The 13,520-nt window shown below is 36.4% G+C and overlaps 1 protein-coding gene across 4 annotated transcripts in view; it reads right to left on the bottom strand.

The window, feature by feature from the left end:
- Positions 1–1,027: 1,027 nt before the first annotated feature.
- The window catches only part of LOC125667356 (multiple epidermal growth factor-like domains protein 11), a 19,156-nt gene continuing 6,663 nt past the window's right edge, over positions 1,028–13,520 (bottom strand). For 3 of the 4 annotated variants that reach the window (XM_056140871.1, XM_056140872.1, XM_056140873.1), the window contains 3 exons: positions 11,189–11,233; positions 8,445–8,580; positions 1,028–3,349 (listed from right to left, as the gene is read on the bottom strand). In XM_056140871.1, the coding sequence (XP_055996846.1) occupies positions 2,854–3,349; positions 8,445–8,580; positions 11,189–11,233 (677 nt within the window). In that variant the 3' untranslated portion in view covers positions 1,028–2,853. Of the gene's footprint in view, positions 3,350–5,993; positions 6,351–8,444; positions 8,581–11,188; positions 11,234–13,520 lie in introns of those variants that run through there. The other variant, XM_056140874.1, reaches the window with a different exon arrangement.

Here is a 13,520-nt window from a genome sequence, read left to right as displayed (position 1 = left end):
TTTTAAACTTGTTGGAGTAACAAATTACCACTGACTCTAAGAAGATGAATTTGATTATAATTCAGACTTGACAACAATGGCAGCGTCTTCAGTGGGACTTTGTTACTGGAACAAGTAGCTAAATATTTTCATGAGGAGCAAACATAGGGGCTTGGCAGAACATTTACTAAATCCAGCAATCTATCTTTGTAAGGGTTTTGTGAAGTTTAGGAATCCAGTATACATCTACATGTAGGTACAGTAACTCATATTCACCCATCCCAATGGCTGGGGTATTAAATGTGTCTAAAACTGATGAACGATTTTGAAGAATTTCATCTTTAGAAAGGGCAGCTGAAGTATAAGTATTGTACGATTACCAAATATGGACTTAATGCCAAGTTCGTTTAAAACACAGTTGTAATAGTAATGAGCCTTACAAATGTTACAAGCTTTGTCAGCTGAAACCAAAACATATTCCTCAGGTAACCTATCTAATTCTTTTATCACGTCTATTTTACTAAATACAGATGGATAGATCGTTCGTACTTTTGTTTTGGTGTGTCTAATATGGGATTTTAATATCCCTCTTATACTTTTAATCCAATATTTAGCCTATCTTCTGGCATAATCTTCGACATAATTCATAATGAAAATGAAGTTCTATTGCCAAATGAAAGACCGAGGTTCTCGGAGTTTAGGACATTTTAAAATAACTGATTCCATGTCCTCATTTTCAACTGTATCAACATCACCAGGAATGACATATCCAGCTGGACTATAGTTGAAAGAAGACGAAGAACAAGAACACGTAGGTGAATTAAGTATAAGATGGTCTATATCTAGGCACTGTAATTTTTTTTTTTTTTTTTTTTTTTTTTTTTTTTGTAATTAAAACGTTTGAACGCAATAGTAGAAAAACATGCATACTATTCAGAATATCCGATATTACATGTATCAACGCATGATGGAAGACATAATAGAGAGGTAGAGATATGTTATGGGTCTAAATAAACCCATTACCAGCAAAGATCAATCACACGATTCAAAAAGTTAATAATTTATTTACAAATATTCACAGAAAAATATATTAATAAAAAATACTAATTTACGGAAATCAAAGTTTACGAAAAACATACATCAAACGATATTATTTTACTCGACCATTCATGTTCAAACTTGTGCAACTTTTCTCAATAACAGAAAAGCATTATGTAATTTAGCAAGGCTTTTGATAAAGGCACTGAGCCTAAGAAACTTATAAGATATTATAATTATGCTTGTCCATCCTCCATATTTGGTCAAATGATTCTTTTCACATCGTTATACTCACTAGTATATTGTTACTTGATTATTATATAACTGTACCATACCAATGAGATGTTTCTCAAGGTTTCAATAAACTAACTAACAAGAACAGTGTACGTTATTTGTTAACCGCTTTGCTAAATTCATACATCAGAATAAGACTGTTATACAGGTAGCGCTGTCTAAACCAACAGTGCAGTATAGTGTGTGCGTGCGCATGTGGTACATCTGGATAATGAACCTTGCACACCTCAAGAGATACGAATCATCACACGTGAACTCTGTATCTGTCACATAGTAAATATTATGCACATGTTTCCTCGTGTTTGAATGCAGCAGACATGTAGCAAGAGGGGAAGGGGATGCTGACACAACCACCCCCAACCTGACACAGTCACTCCCAATGTGGCACAGTCACCCCCAATCTGATACAGTTATCCCCAATCTGACACAGTCACCCCCAATCTGGCACAGTCACCCCCAATCTGATACAGTTATCCCCAATCTGACACAACCACCCCCAATCTGACACAGTCACCCCCAATCTGATACAGTTATCCCCAATCTGACACAGTCACCCCCAATCTGACACAGTCATTCCCAATCTGACACAGTCACCCCCAATCTGACAGTCACCCCAATCTGACACAATCGCCCCCAATCTGACAGTCACCCCAATCTGACACAGTCACCCCCAATCTGACAATGTGCATTTTCTGTCATACTTATTGTGTATATGCAAAGTCCGTTACTTTTAAAAGCAAAATTGAATTTAATGACTGGTTGTCCCCATTTCATATCATTGATGAATGGTAATTGAAGGCTTGAACCGATTAATGAAGCCGTGTACTGAAGGATTGATCTTTTGTCCCCTCACCGCCGCTCTCCTCAATTTTGGATGCTGAGGTTTAGACAGAACTACGAATTCAAGGTTTTTTTTAGAGTGGGGTGGGAGTTTGTGATGAATTTTCAGACAATGTGAAGTTAACTCACCCTTACTTTGAAAAAGGATACTACGTGCTTTTTAGAACCTGCATATCACCTGGATAACTCCGTTTACCTGATCGGAATATAGGATTCACGGCGGGTGTGACCGGTCGACAGGGGATGCTTACTCCTCCTAGGCACCTGATCATACCTCTGGTATATCCAGGGGTCAGTGTTTGCCTAACTCTCTATTTTGTATTGCTTATAGGAGTTATGATATTGATCACTGTTCGTTATCTTCACCTTAATTGAAGAAAGCCAGTATTGTGTGTTAATAATCCTGAAGGCACAATTGCATGACAAAAATGAGTGTACCATACCAAGTTCTCCCCTCTATGATTCTACTATTCAAAATCTCGCATACATGTATCTGTAATTTTAATTTTGATGAAAGAGACATCGACAGACATATGAGCAGGAGTTTCATAGCTAATTTTACATGTAATCCTACTGTACTGCAAAGACATGGAGGATTTAAATATCAATATACCACTCTTATAGATCGTACTATAGATAAGATATAATGAACGTAAAAATGTCTGGTTTGATATGAAATGGTTGTAGGTACATTGAACTTCATTACAGTGGAATAAGTCTGTGGTATCCATCGTCATCTTTGGATCCTGCTTCAGCGGAAGCGAAATTGAAACTTTTGTCTGCATCTTCTCTATCTTGTTTCACTAAACTGTATGGCCTCGTGGGATGAGTAGATGTGGATGGTGCATTAATCGAGGGACAGTGAGATCCCATATTATGTGCAGCAAACTCGGGTTCAGAAACTGTCGTTGCATTATTTTTAAAACTGAAAATGTTATTCGATTCACAGCTGCCAAAATGTTCTTTATTGTTCAAGCCACACACACTATATTCTCCCGGAGGATTGTTTATTATTTCTCCTCTGGTGAACTGGCACCGGTCGTAGTGATTAGAGAGTGTGTTCGAGTCACGTGATCGAGAAAGATGGTCCAGATTTACAGAGTCTCCATTTCTCATTCGTACACTCGGATTTTCATTTCGGTTTGCCGAGTCTGGAAATTTGTCGCATCCTGAATTCTGTTGAGAAGTTTTTGAACACCTACAACGTTGAGAAAATGTCATGAAATAAAATTTTGATGAAATGTTGAGTAAAATAACTCGTAGTTTTATGTTTTATTCAGGACCAGTGCAAAGAACAGCGGTAAAAAAAAAAGTGAACGTTGGTTAATTTAAGGAAATAAAGTAGCGTGTTCGTGGATGTTGCAGGATATCCTCAGAGTCAAGGAATGCTGTTTTAAAATATAAAAGTCAAAGTTATTTATATTTAAAACAATATTTCGAGACCTTTCCATATCATTAATATACATGTGTATTTTCTATTTAAAGACGTTAGTATAGATTTAAACATCACTTTTCTAGATATAGAGTTTTCATGTTAAAAAAACTTTTTCCCTGAAATATTAAAAAAACTATGATGACTAAAAATATTATTTTGTTGTATTTTAATTCAAACATCGTAAACAGGAATATTTCAAAAGACAAAATGAGGAATTTTGGAGTATGCAATTAAAAACTGATGAAATTCAAATTTCTTTTTAAAAAAAATCAATAAAAAAAATTGTGAAAAATAAACGACAAATACTTGTGAACTGGGTTTATTACAGATGTTTCTATAAATATATGAAGAATTGTTACAGGAAAAAATCACCAGGTGCACCATTCCACCTTAAGGCCCTGTGACTTGTAATTCAGCATGTATGTAACGTTTAGAGCCTTGCTTTGCGAAGGCCCGTCCGAGTTTCGCTCAATATAACTTTATCTTCTTTCAAAGTACAAATGAAGGTAACCAGCTTTGGCGCAAGATGGATTATTTTAACCCACACCAAGTGTATAATGAATATTAAGTGCACCTGTTACGTAAATATATTAATATGGTAAATCAGAACTGATTCCTATATGATATGCAAATTTTTCTGGCAGTTAATATTTTTCTATTTCTTCGACACTGGGCTTAATAGGGGCTGTAAGCTCGCAAACGAGATGACGCGAGAATTGAGTACTTCCGGTGACAAACAAAACTTTACGGTTTGCATGAAATCATACCAGTTGGAAATATCCTCCAGTTCTTATCGTTTTTTGATCGATACAAAGAAGTGGACGTTATGGGGAAAGTTGTGCAGGTCAGTATAATGCATTCTAATACCGGTAGTAAACTTGATTTTCATTAAATAATAAATATCTTGGTTTTGTTTGTCACCACATCTGTAGGGCCTTCATACCGATCATCAGTCTTTAGTTACATATACGCTCAAGTATAACTAAATAGATTTACATTTCTTTATTTACAATCCACAAATCAAGATGTACACAGTTATACATCACATGCAGTCACGCTTGGAATTGTATAAATCAAATGTTTATAGAGGGAGGAGTATGATTTTACGATCTATAGAGATAATGTTTACGAAAAACATCCCTAGACACAGCAGCTGTAGTCCTGCTAAATAGTACTCTTTCTATGACATGTACAACAAAACTTCATCACTGATTTCTTATCGGTGTCGAGCGTGCATGACCTTCTTTAGCTGTAATAATGTAACACTCTCCTTTAAAAAAAAGGGGGGGGGGGTCAGAGTAAAAAGCTCGGAGAGGGCTACATTATTGCAGCTAAACCTTGATGAATGTAATATTTACACAATTTTAAAAAAACAAGTGATAGTATTTGATATTATCAAACATTAGATGTTTAAGAAAGTGGATTCATTGAGATTCGGTTGGCACTTGGTGGATGGGAGGGGTATGATTTGATAACATGATACAACAGTACTGATGGTTTACTGGGAATATCATTATTAAACAAACCTTCTCCATCCGCATTGAATTTTTCTATCCTCTCTCCCTAAACCAGTTTCAGATTGTGTAAATACAGTTTGTGTATAGAAAATTATTAGTTTTACTAAACTCAAGAATATGGTTTTTACTTAAGACGTACAATAAGTTCCTTGAGATAAAGAGAAATGTATTGCATGAAAATGATTTTTCTTCCAATTTTTTAATTAGGTTAGATGGATCGATGCCATTGAGACTACTCTCTTGAAATATTCCCGGACACCTTGATACCCAGACCATGACATACAGTTCCTGTAAGTGCTGACATACCGTCAAAGCAGTGACTTGTGTAACACCGAATGGTGCAATCACTTATTTTTCAACTTTGAATATAGGGATCAACATGTACTCCACAGAAAAGTTCCAGCAAAACCCAAGGCTGGAAAACCACCTGTGATCAATTAAAACAATGTGTGTCCTTGAACATTCCGGCTTTTTATCCTTGAGAGGACAGTTGGCTTATAAAAAAGTTGAACTGTGTTACATATTAGCCAGGGGAGTATTTACGTCTAGAGGGCTAACGAAAGGATAAAATCCACATGCCAGCAGTCTACGAGCCAATATTTACCAAGATAAATATGTGCATGGGAAGCATTAAACAGTATATTAAATTCTAATAACTGTTTATTCAACCGTAATATTTTTAAAACATTTTCTGGAGTGACTGCTAAGTACAATGATCTACATGTTCACATCTTCAGGAATTAAGCACTCGGTTTTGTTTTGGTTTTTTTTTGGGGGGGGGGGGTAATTTTAATATCGTTTTCTTCATTTATTATTATTATTTGCAAATCCTGTATGATTAAAATAAAACTCGTGTGTCAAATAGTTTAGTATGAATAAAAAATGCACTATTGATTGTTATTGTTTTACTAAGTATATTTTATCAATACATGTTGATTTTGAATTCATTCAGGAATGGAAATATTAAAAGAATAATTCTGTTAATGTTATGTGTCCATTCAGAGTCCTTTATGATCCGGAATAATTCTGCAGTCAGCTGTTGTCCAAATAATCAAGTTGCAGCAATAAAATTCCATCACTTTGCAATGTTCGTTGTCAATGTTCTTGATGATCCGGATAATTTTGCATGCAGTCGGCTGTAGTCCAAATAATCGAGACGGAATAATTCATATTGCACAAAAGCTGGCCCTATATCTGATGATAGCAAGGATGTCTGGACTTGAGGGAGTAAATACTCTTCCTGTATTCTAAATGTAAGAAAAAGTTTATATATAATGTACAGTGAAGCGTACATGAGAAATAATATTACAAAGAAAATATTGGTGACCTCAGAAATTAATTCAAGAATTTTCTGATGCTTAACTTTTTTTCTTTTTGGCTGTAAACAGGAAACAGGCGTTAATTATACTGAAGATACACATTCTACAAATTTTCTACCACATTATTGGAACCAGCCACTGGAATTACTCTCTCCGGCGTTTGCCTCCTGATATCTTTAGACAAGAACTAAGAACTGCCCCCCCCCCCCCTGCAATTTCTTGCAATATATATACAAACTTAATCAAGCCATAGATAATCAAGTTATCTTAATAATACCAATTTCTCCAAATTGCTTAAATGATAATGCCCCCCCAAAAAAAACCCAGTGAAGTAATAGGCCATAACATAACCATACCCCCCCCCCCTCAATTTTAGTAACATCACAAAATTATCTACCTGGGTTACATTGCACATTTGTATATCAATCATTAACAATAATAGGCCTAGTAAAGAGAAGTAAGTTGAATTAAAAGTATAAATGAATTACGTAATTATCGAATAATCATTCATGAAGTTGAAGATGAAGGTATACGTATACTTGCAGTTACCTGGCTACTTTATACAACTTGTTCTCCATCGACACTTGAACCACTGCATTGACAATGCATGCCAACTTGTTAAACAGGGACATGACAAATGGTTGAGGTACACAGCGTTCTCTGATTTACTCATAAACGTTGGTTTTTCGGACGTGTAGTTGGTCCATATTCTATACTCGTAATACTGAATCGGATTTGTTTGTCACCGGAAACACTTCACCGCAAGTGACGAGAAACGAGACTTACAGCCCCTATTGTCCTATTTCAAACAGTAGAGCCTCAACTAGAGGTCATATTAATACAATATGCATTTGCAGTTACCATAATGAAACGATGCTGGTTAAGTAAATATTGTGGGTGTATGCCTGGTTCACACTCGTGCGATCGGTTACCAAGGCCACAATTGACAATTCGTAGTTGATCACGGACGTTTTCTGGAATTTCAGGTTTTGATACGATGTGATGCGAGTCAATACGTTCTTGTACGAATTGTCGCGCTTTGATATGGAAAAGTTACGAAAGATAAATCAGGTGACACGATCTAAACAACATTCAAATACGATCACATACGTTCTGCTAAGATTGTCCCGATCAAGATCACGATTGAACCTCGATCTCATACGATCACCACGATCCGAGTTCCCGAGTTGGGACGATCATGTACGTGCAGATATGTTCGTATACGTTAAGACACGTTAATCACAAACCAGTGTGCTATGTTACAATAGGATACGATTGTGATTGCGATGTCTTTCAGGATCGAGATGATCACTGTTTAAACTACGATTGGATCCTGATAGGTATATATACAGCCCGACTGACCATTGACTTCATTTTTCCACATCTAGTGAACAATACAACCCACAAACGCTGAAAATGGCGGAAGTTGAAGTTGATTTCAACGTGGCATTGGCAATTTAGATATTGTGATATAAAACTTAAACGGTACCAATTTTGATGCACCAGATGCGCATTTCGACAAATAATGTATAACTATCGTGACAGAACGTGGGACATTGCAACAAATCGTGGTGTATTGACCGGAATCTTCATGATTTGGGAGCACGATTAAATGCGATATGTTGCGCTTTGCTACGATGCAATACGATCTGATAACGACTGATGTTGATCGTAGAAAATATTTGGACGGTCAAAACATTTGCTACCAACACGATTGACGCCAAGAATAGGCAAAATTTGATACAATCACCACGACTATTCCACGAATAAGACCACGATTTCAATCGTGGCGCGAATCGTGATAATGGGAACATAGCATTACAACTTATGCAATGTGAATTGGTTCTAAAAATTCTTAGATTCCATCATTTTCGTAGATAATAGTTGTGCGATTATTGCCAGACGTAAAGTGAATCAAGCACGTAGCAGAATGCACGGTAGAATAATGCATTTAAAAGACACGTGTGTACTTCCAGACAGGAAGGTTAACACATTTAGACGTTAAGAGCTACATGAACTTACCTCCACCAACAGAAAGTCACAACGCAGGAAAGGATGACAAACGCCAGAGAACCGCAGAGGACATAAAAGACCACAGTTAAAGTCTCGCAGTCGATCCAATCTTCTATGTCCTCTTTATCGATGCTCGTGTTTACCTCTATATTACCGAAAGAAAGAAGGGGAAAAATTCCAATAAATATGTATATTAAATCAAGAAATCGGTATCTTAAAATTTCAAAATTTCGGTCCAAAATATTCGTTCAATATTGAAACAAGAGTACCGCAAACGGTACATAATACGCCTGTGAAAATGCTTACATGGTTTTTTTTTAAAAGCCATAATTTGTAGAATTTTGCCTCAGGTAGTGTCAGCCATCATCAGGATGTGACATACTTTCTTTGCATAATATGAATAAAGGGTCTTAACTTAAAACTGTGAATGGGGGTAGATAGAAAAACCAAGAGTTGTGTGTGTGAAATATTTCCCCAAATTCGACCAAGTTCAACAACCTGTAAATATTCAAAATGTCAAAGAAAATTATAAATTGTTGAGAATAAGAATCCTTGCACTATGCACATCTTCAAGTTATTTATAAATACCCTACATGTAGCTTTCTAAATTGTGAAAGGAGTTCTAAGGACAAACCATGTTTTTATTTAATATGATATTTCCTCAAAATGGACTAAGTTCAACAAACTGTAAGTTTCTTAAAATTTGAAGAAAATCAAAATCCTTGCCACATACACATCTTCTATACCCATATCAATACTCTGTAAAATACAAAGGTCCTCGCTTGAAAACTGGAAGGAAAAGTAAAAGACAAATCATGTAATATCTATGCAATAATTCCTCAAAACTGACTAAGTTCAACAACCTGTAATTATCACAAAAATTCAAGAAAATCAAAATCCTTGCTACATGCACATCTTCCATACACATACAAATATTCAGTAAAATAAGAAGGTCCTCACTTGAAAACTGTGGAGGGAAAAACAGACAAGTTTATGACTAGACTAAGTCTTTTAACTTTTACTAACAAGACTAAGTAATAATTCCTCAAACGTTCAACCTGTAATTTTCACAAAACTTGAAGAAAATCAAACTCTTTGCCACATGTACACCTTCAATACCCATATAAACACTATGTAAAATAAGACGGTTCTCTTTTGAAAACTGTGAAAGAGGTTCATCGATCAAATCATGTACTATCTTTGTAATATTTCCTCAAAATTGACTAAGTTCAACAACCTGTAAATTTCTCAGATATTGAAGAAAATGAAAATCCTTGCCAAATGCTCATCTTCAATATCCATACAAACACTCTGTAAAACAAGATGGTACTCGCTTGAAAATTGTGGGAGAAATTCGCCGGACAAATTATGTACCCTCCATAAAACAATAATTTTCAAATAAAGGGGCAAAACTCCTGAACGAGAGGTCGATATAGATCAAAATTGCAACATGATCTATGGTGATCTACAAAGAAGTTACATAGCAAGTTTCAGCTTGATATGTGACAGAGAAATGAAATTAGAAACAGAAAATCCCGAACGGACGGACGCACGGACGTACAGACATCGCTGTACCATAATACGTCCCGTCTAAAGGCGGGCGTATAAGCATGATGGGATTTTTACAGTCTCCCTGGAAAAGATTGAAATCGTTGCTACTTTAAATCGAAATTAGATGTAATTAAAATATTGATAGCAGAACAATGAACAGCGTTAACATCGTGTACCAGACATTTTCCACAAAACGACAGTGAAATTTATGTTGTGCATGCAAGAACAACGTCTGAATGTATACTATGCTGTATATGGCAATAACAATGAACTAGATTTGCTAGTATCATTTCTGCTATGTTGTCAATATTTGTTTGGTGGGTTTTTTAACGTCTCTTCGATAATTTTTCACTCATATTGAGACGTCCCCAACTGCAGGTGAAGTATTACAAATGTAGATCTACATTGTGTGCTTAGTACTGTAGCCGTGAGGGATCTTATTAACGTACCAACACCTGCCGCGACACTGAACCTCCATAGGCTGTAGCAGTGAGGGATCTTATTAACGTACCAACACCTGCCGCGACACTGAACCTCCATTTCTAAAGTCATAATCGAACGGACCGTGATTCTCACTTCTAAATACCGAACGTTTTGCAAAGGAGCAATCGCTAACTATGTTTATGTCTTGGATTTGACGCAACCCTGGCAAAAGCAGGACTTGAACTTATGACCTCCCGGTTACGAGGCGAACGTTCTACTAATGAGCTATCGTGACCGATTTTGTCAATGTAAACACAAAAAACACACATGGAAATCTTGTGTGCTGTCAATTATTGCGCAGTAGAAAATAGTTCCAGACGAACGGCTTCCGGGGTCTTGTCTTTATTCTACAAGTATTGATGGTCATTAAATTGCTTGATATCAAATAAATTTTTGTAATTTGATTTTTTTTAAATTTGAAATGTGTTTGTCTTATTTCGATATTTCACGTATATACTTAAAGTTATGCCATTTTTATTTGTGAAACTTAAAACCTAACTCGCAGGTTTTGTGGAAGCTATATGTAGATAGGTTTTTTGATAATTGTTCCAAATGATTCGATAGAATGTTACATTATTTGATATGTTTTTGTATTTTGGAATTTTTTAATGAATTTGAATTTGATTAATTCAATAATGACACCGATTAGAGATCACTTCACATAACAGCTGAATAAGGAATTTATTAATGGTCAATTCACGACCTGATTGGAAACTTACGTGTGGATGATTGCGTTGAAAGTGAAAAATTCTTCTTGGTCATATCTGCAATTATGTAAGAACTGGATGTATCATATTAAACAATTTACATAGTTGTTTTTATTACAGGTATATGACGGCTATCAAGAGTGAAGAGAAGGGGTATTGTACATTCTCATGAAAGGTGAATATAACGAGCAGTGATCAATCTTATAACGCCTAAAAGCACTACAAAATAGACAGCTGGGCAAACACAGATCCCTGGTTATACCAGAGGTGGAATCAGATGCCTAGGAGGAGTAAGCATCCCCTATCGACCGGTCACACCCGCCGTGAGCCATATATCCTAATCAGGTAAACGGAGTTATCCGCAGTCAAAATCAGTGTGCCAAGAACGTCCTAGCAATCTGTATGAAACATATCAGACAGCATTTGGCCGAATGATAGGTTATATTGGCAAAGTAGAACGTTATAACGACCATAGAATTTGCGAAATACTGACTTTAAACGAGACTGTTGAAACCCCTGCAACATCAACTTGTTTGTCAGTAGCTTGCCTCAATTTAAAAACTGGCCATACGAAGAACAAGCTCTTGCATATCGAATCAGTTGAGAGATATAAACACCACATGCAGGTGATAAAGGAATATTGCTACATAAATAAAGTTAACGATGGAGAAGCTGAAATTATCCCATTTGTCTTATAGTTGAGTTATTAGTTTGCCGTTAATATCTATTTCTAATTAAGTATGAAGCAGAAGTGGACGACTGCATGGTGTCTTCTATTTCGAGTTGACAGGGATGAATCGAATCGACATATGAATGAAATTATCATTGCTCATAGATGATACGTCGTCGACATATCTAAATTTCGAATGAAGGCCACAGTAAGAGATTTTTTTATTCTCACGTAGAAGTTCATAACAATACAAGAGCCCCATGGGCCACATCGCTCACCTGAGTCACCTTGGTCCATATCAGAAGACGTTCCATATATATTTGCATGTAAAACCGTAGTCCCTATCATGGCCCCAACTTACCCCTGGAGGCCATGATTTTTGCAAACTTGAATCTACACTATGTCAGAAAGCTTTCATGTAAATGTGAACTTCTTTGGCCCAATGGTTCTTGAGAAGAGTTTTCCTATATATTTGTATGTAAAACTTTGACCCCCCCCCCACTTGTGGCCCCATCCTACCCCCAGGGGACATGATTTGAACAAACTTGAATCTGCACTATGTCAGAAAGCTTTCATGTAAATATAAGCTTTTCTGGCTCAGTGATTCTTGAGAAGAAGAATTTTAAAAAAAATTCCCTATATATTTGCATGTAAAACTTTGATCCCCTATTGTGGCCCCATCCTACCCCAGGGGGCCATGATTTGAACAACTGAACTCTGCACTATGTTAGGAAGCTTTCATGTAAATATCAGCTTTTCTGGCTCAGTGGTTCTTCGGAAGAAGATTTTTAAAGATTGTCCCTATATATTTGTATGTAAAACTTTGATCCCCTATTGTGGCCCCACCCGACCCCCGGGTGCCATGATTTTAACAAACGTGAATCTGCATTATGTCAGAAAGCTTCCAAGTAAATATCAGCTTTTCTGGCTCAGTGGTTCTTGAGAAGAAGATTTTTAAAGATTTTCTCTACATATTTGTATCTGAAACTTTGATCCCCCATTGTGGCCCCATCCGACCCCCGGGGGCTATCATTTTAATAAGCTTGAATTTGCATTATATCAGGAAGTTGTCATGTAAATATAAGCTTTTCTGGCTCAGTGGTTCTTGAGAAGAAGATTTTTAAAGATTTTTCCTATATATTTGTATGTAAAACTTTGATCCCCTATTGCGGCCCCATCCAACCCCCAGGGGTTATCTATAAATTTCATCTTTTTTGGCCCAGTGGTTCTTGAGAGAAAATGTTTATATGACCCTACTCTATATTTACCTTTTCTTGATTATCTCCCTTTGGAAGGTGGCTTGGTCCTTTATTTTAACGATTTATAATTCCCTTTACCTAAGGATGCTTTGTGCCAACTTTGGTTGAAATTCGCCCAGTGGTTTTTGAAAAGAAGTCAAAAATGTTAAAAGTTTACAGACGGACGGACGGATCAGAAAAGCGCACTCACTTGAGCTTTCAGCTCAGATGAGCTAATAAAAACAGGTCAGCTAACAAAGGAGCACAAAGTGCCCATGGGAATTCCAACAGACTGTTGGAAAACCTGATCACCAAAGACCACAAAGATATTGTCAATGAGGGTCTCCAGCATATTTTTTATTTCAATTTCAGAGTACTTGTGCGTGGAATCAGAGTGGTGTTTAAGAAAGTACTTTTTGGGATGACTGATCACTAC

Source organism: Ostrea edulis, chromosome 6 (assembly GCF_947568905.1).
Source record: "Ostrea edulis chromosome 6, xbOstEdul1.1, whole genome shotgun sequence".
In the NCBI taxonomy this organism is placed as follows: Eukaryota; Metazoa; Mollusca; class Bivalvia; order Ostreida; family Ostreidae; genus Ostrea; species Ostrea edulis.
The sequence above is the reverse complement of the archived record's forward strand: the minus strand, read 5'-3'. Positions and strand labels throughout refer to the sequence as shown.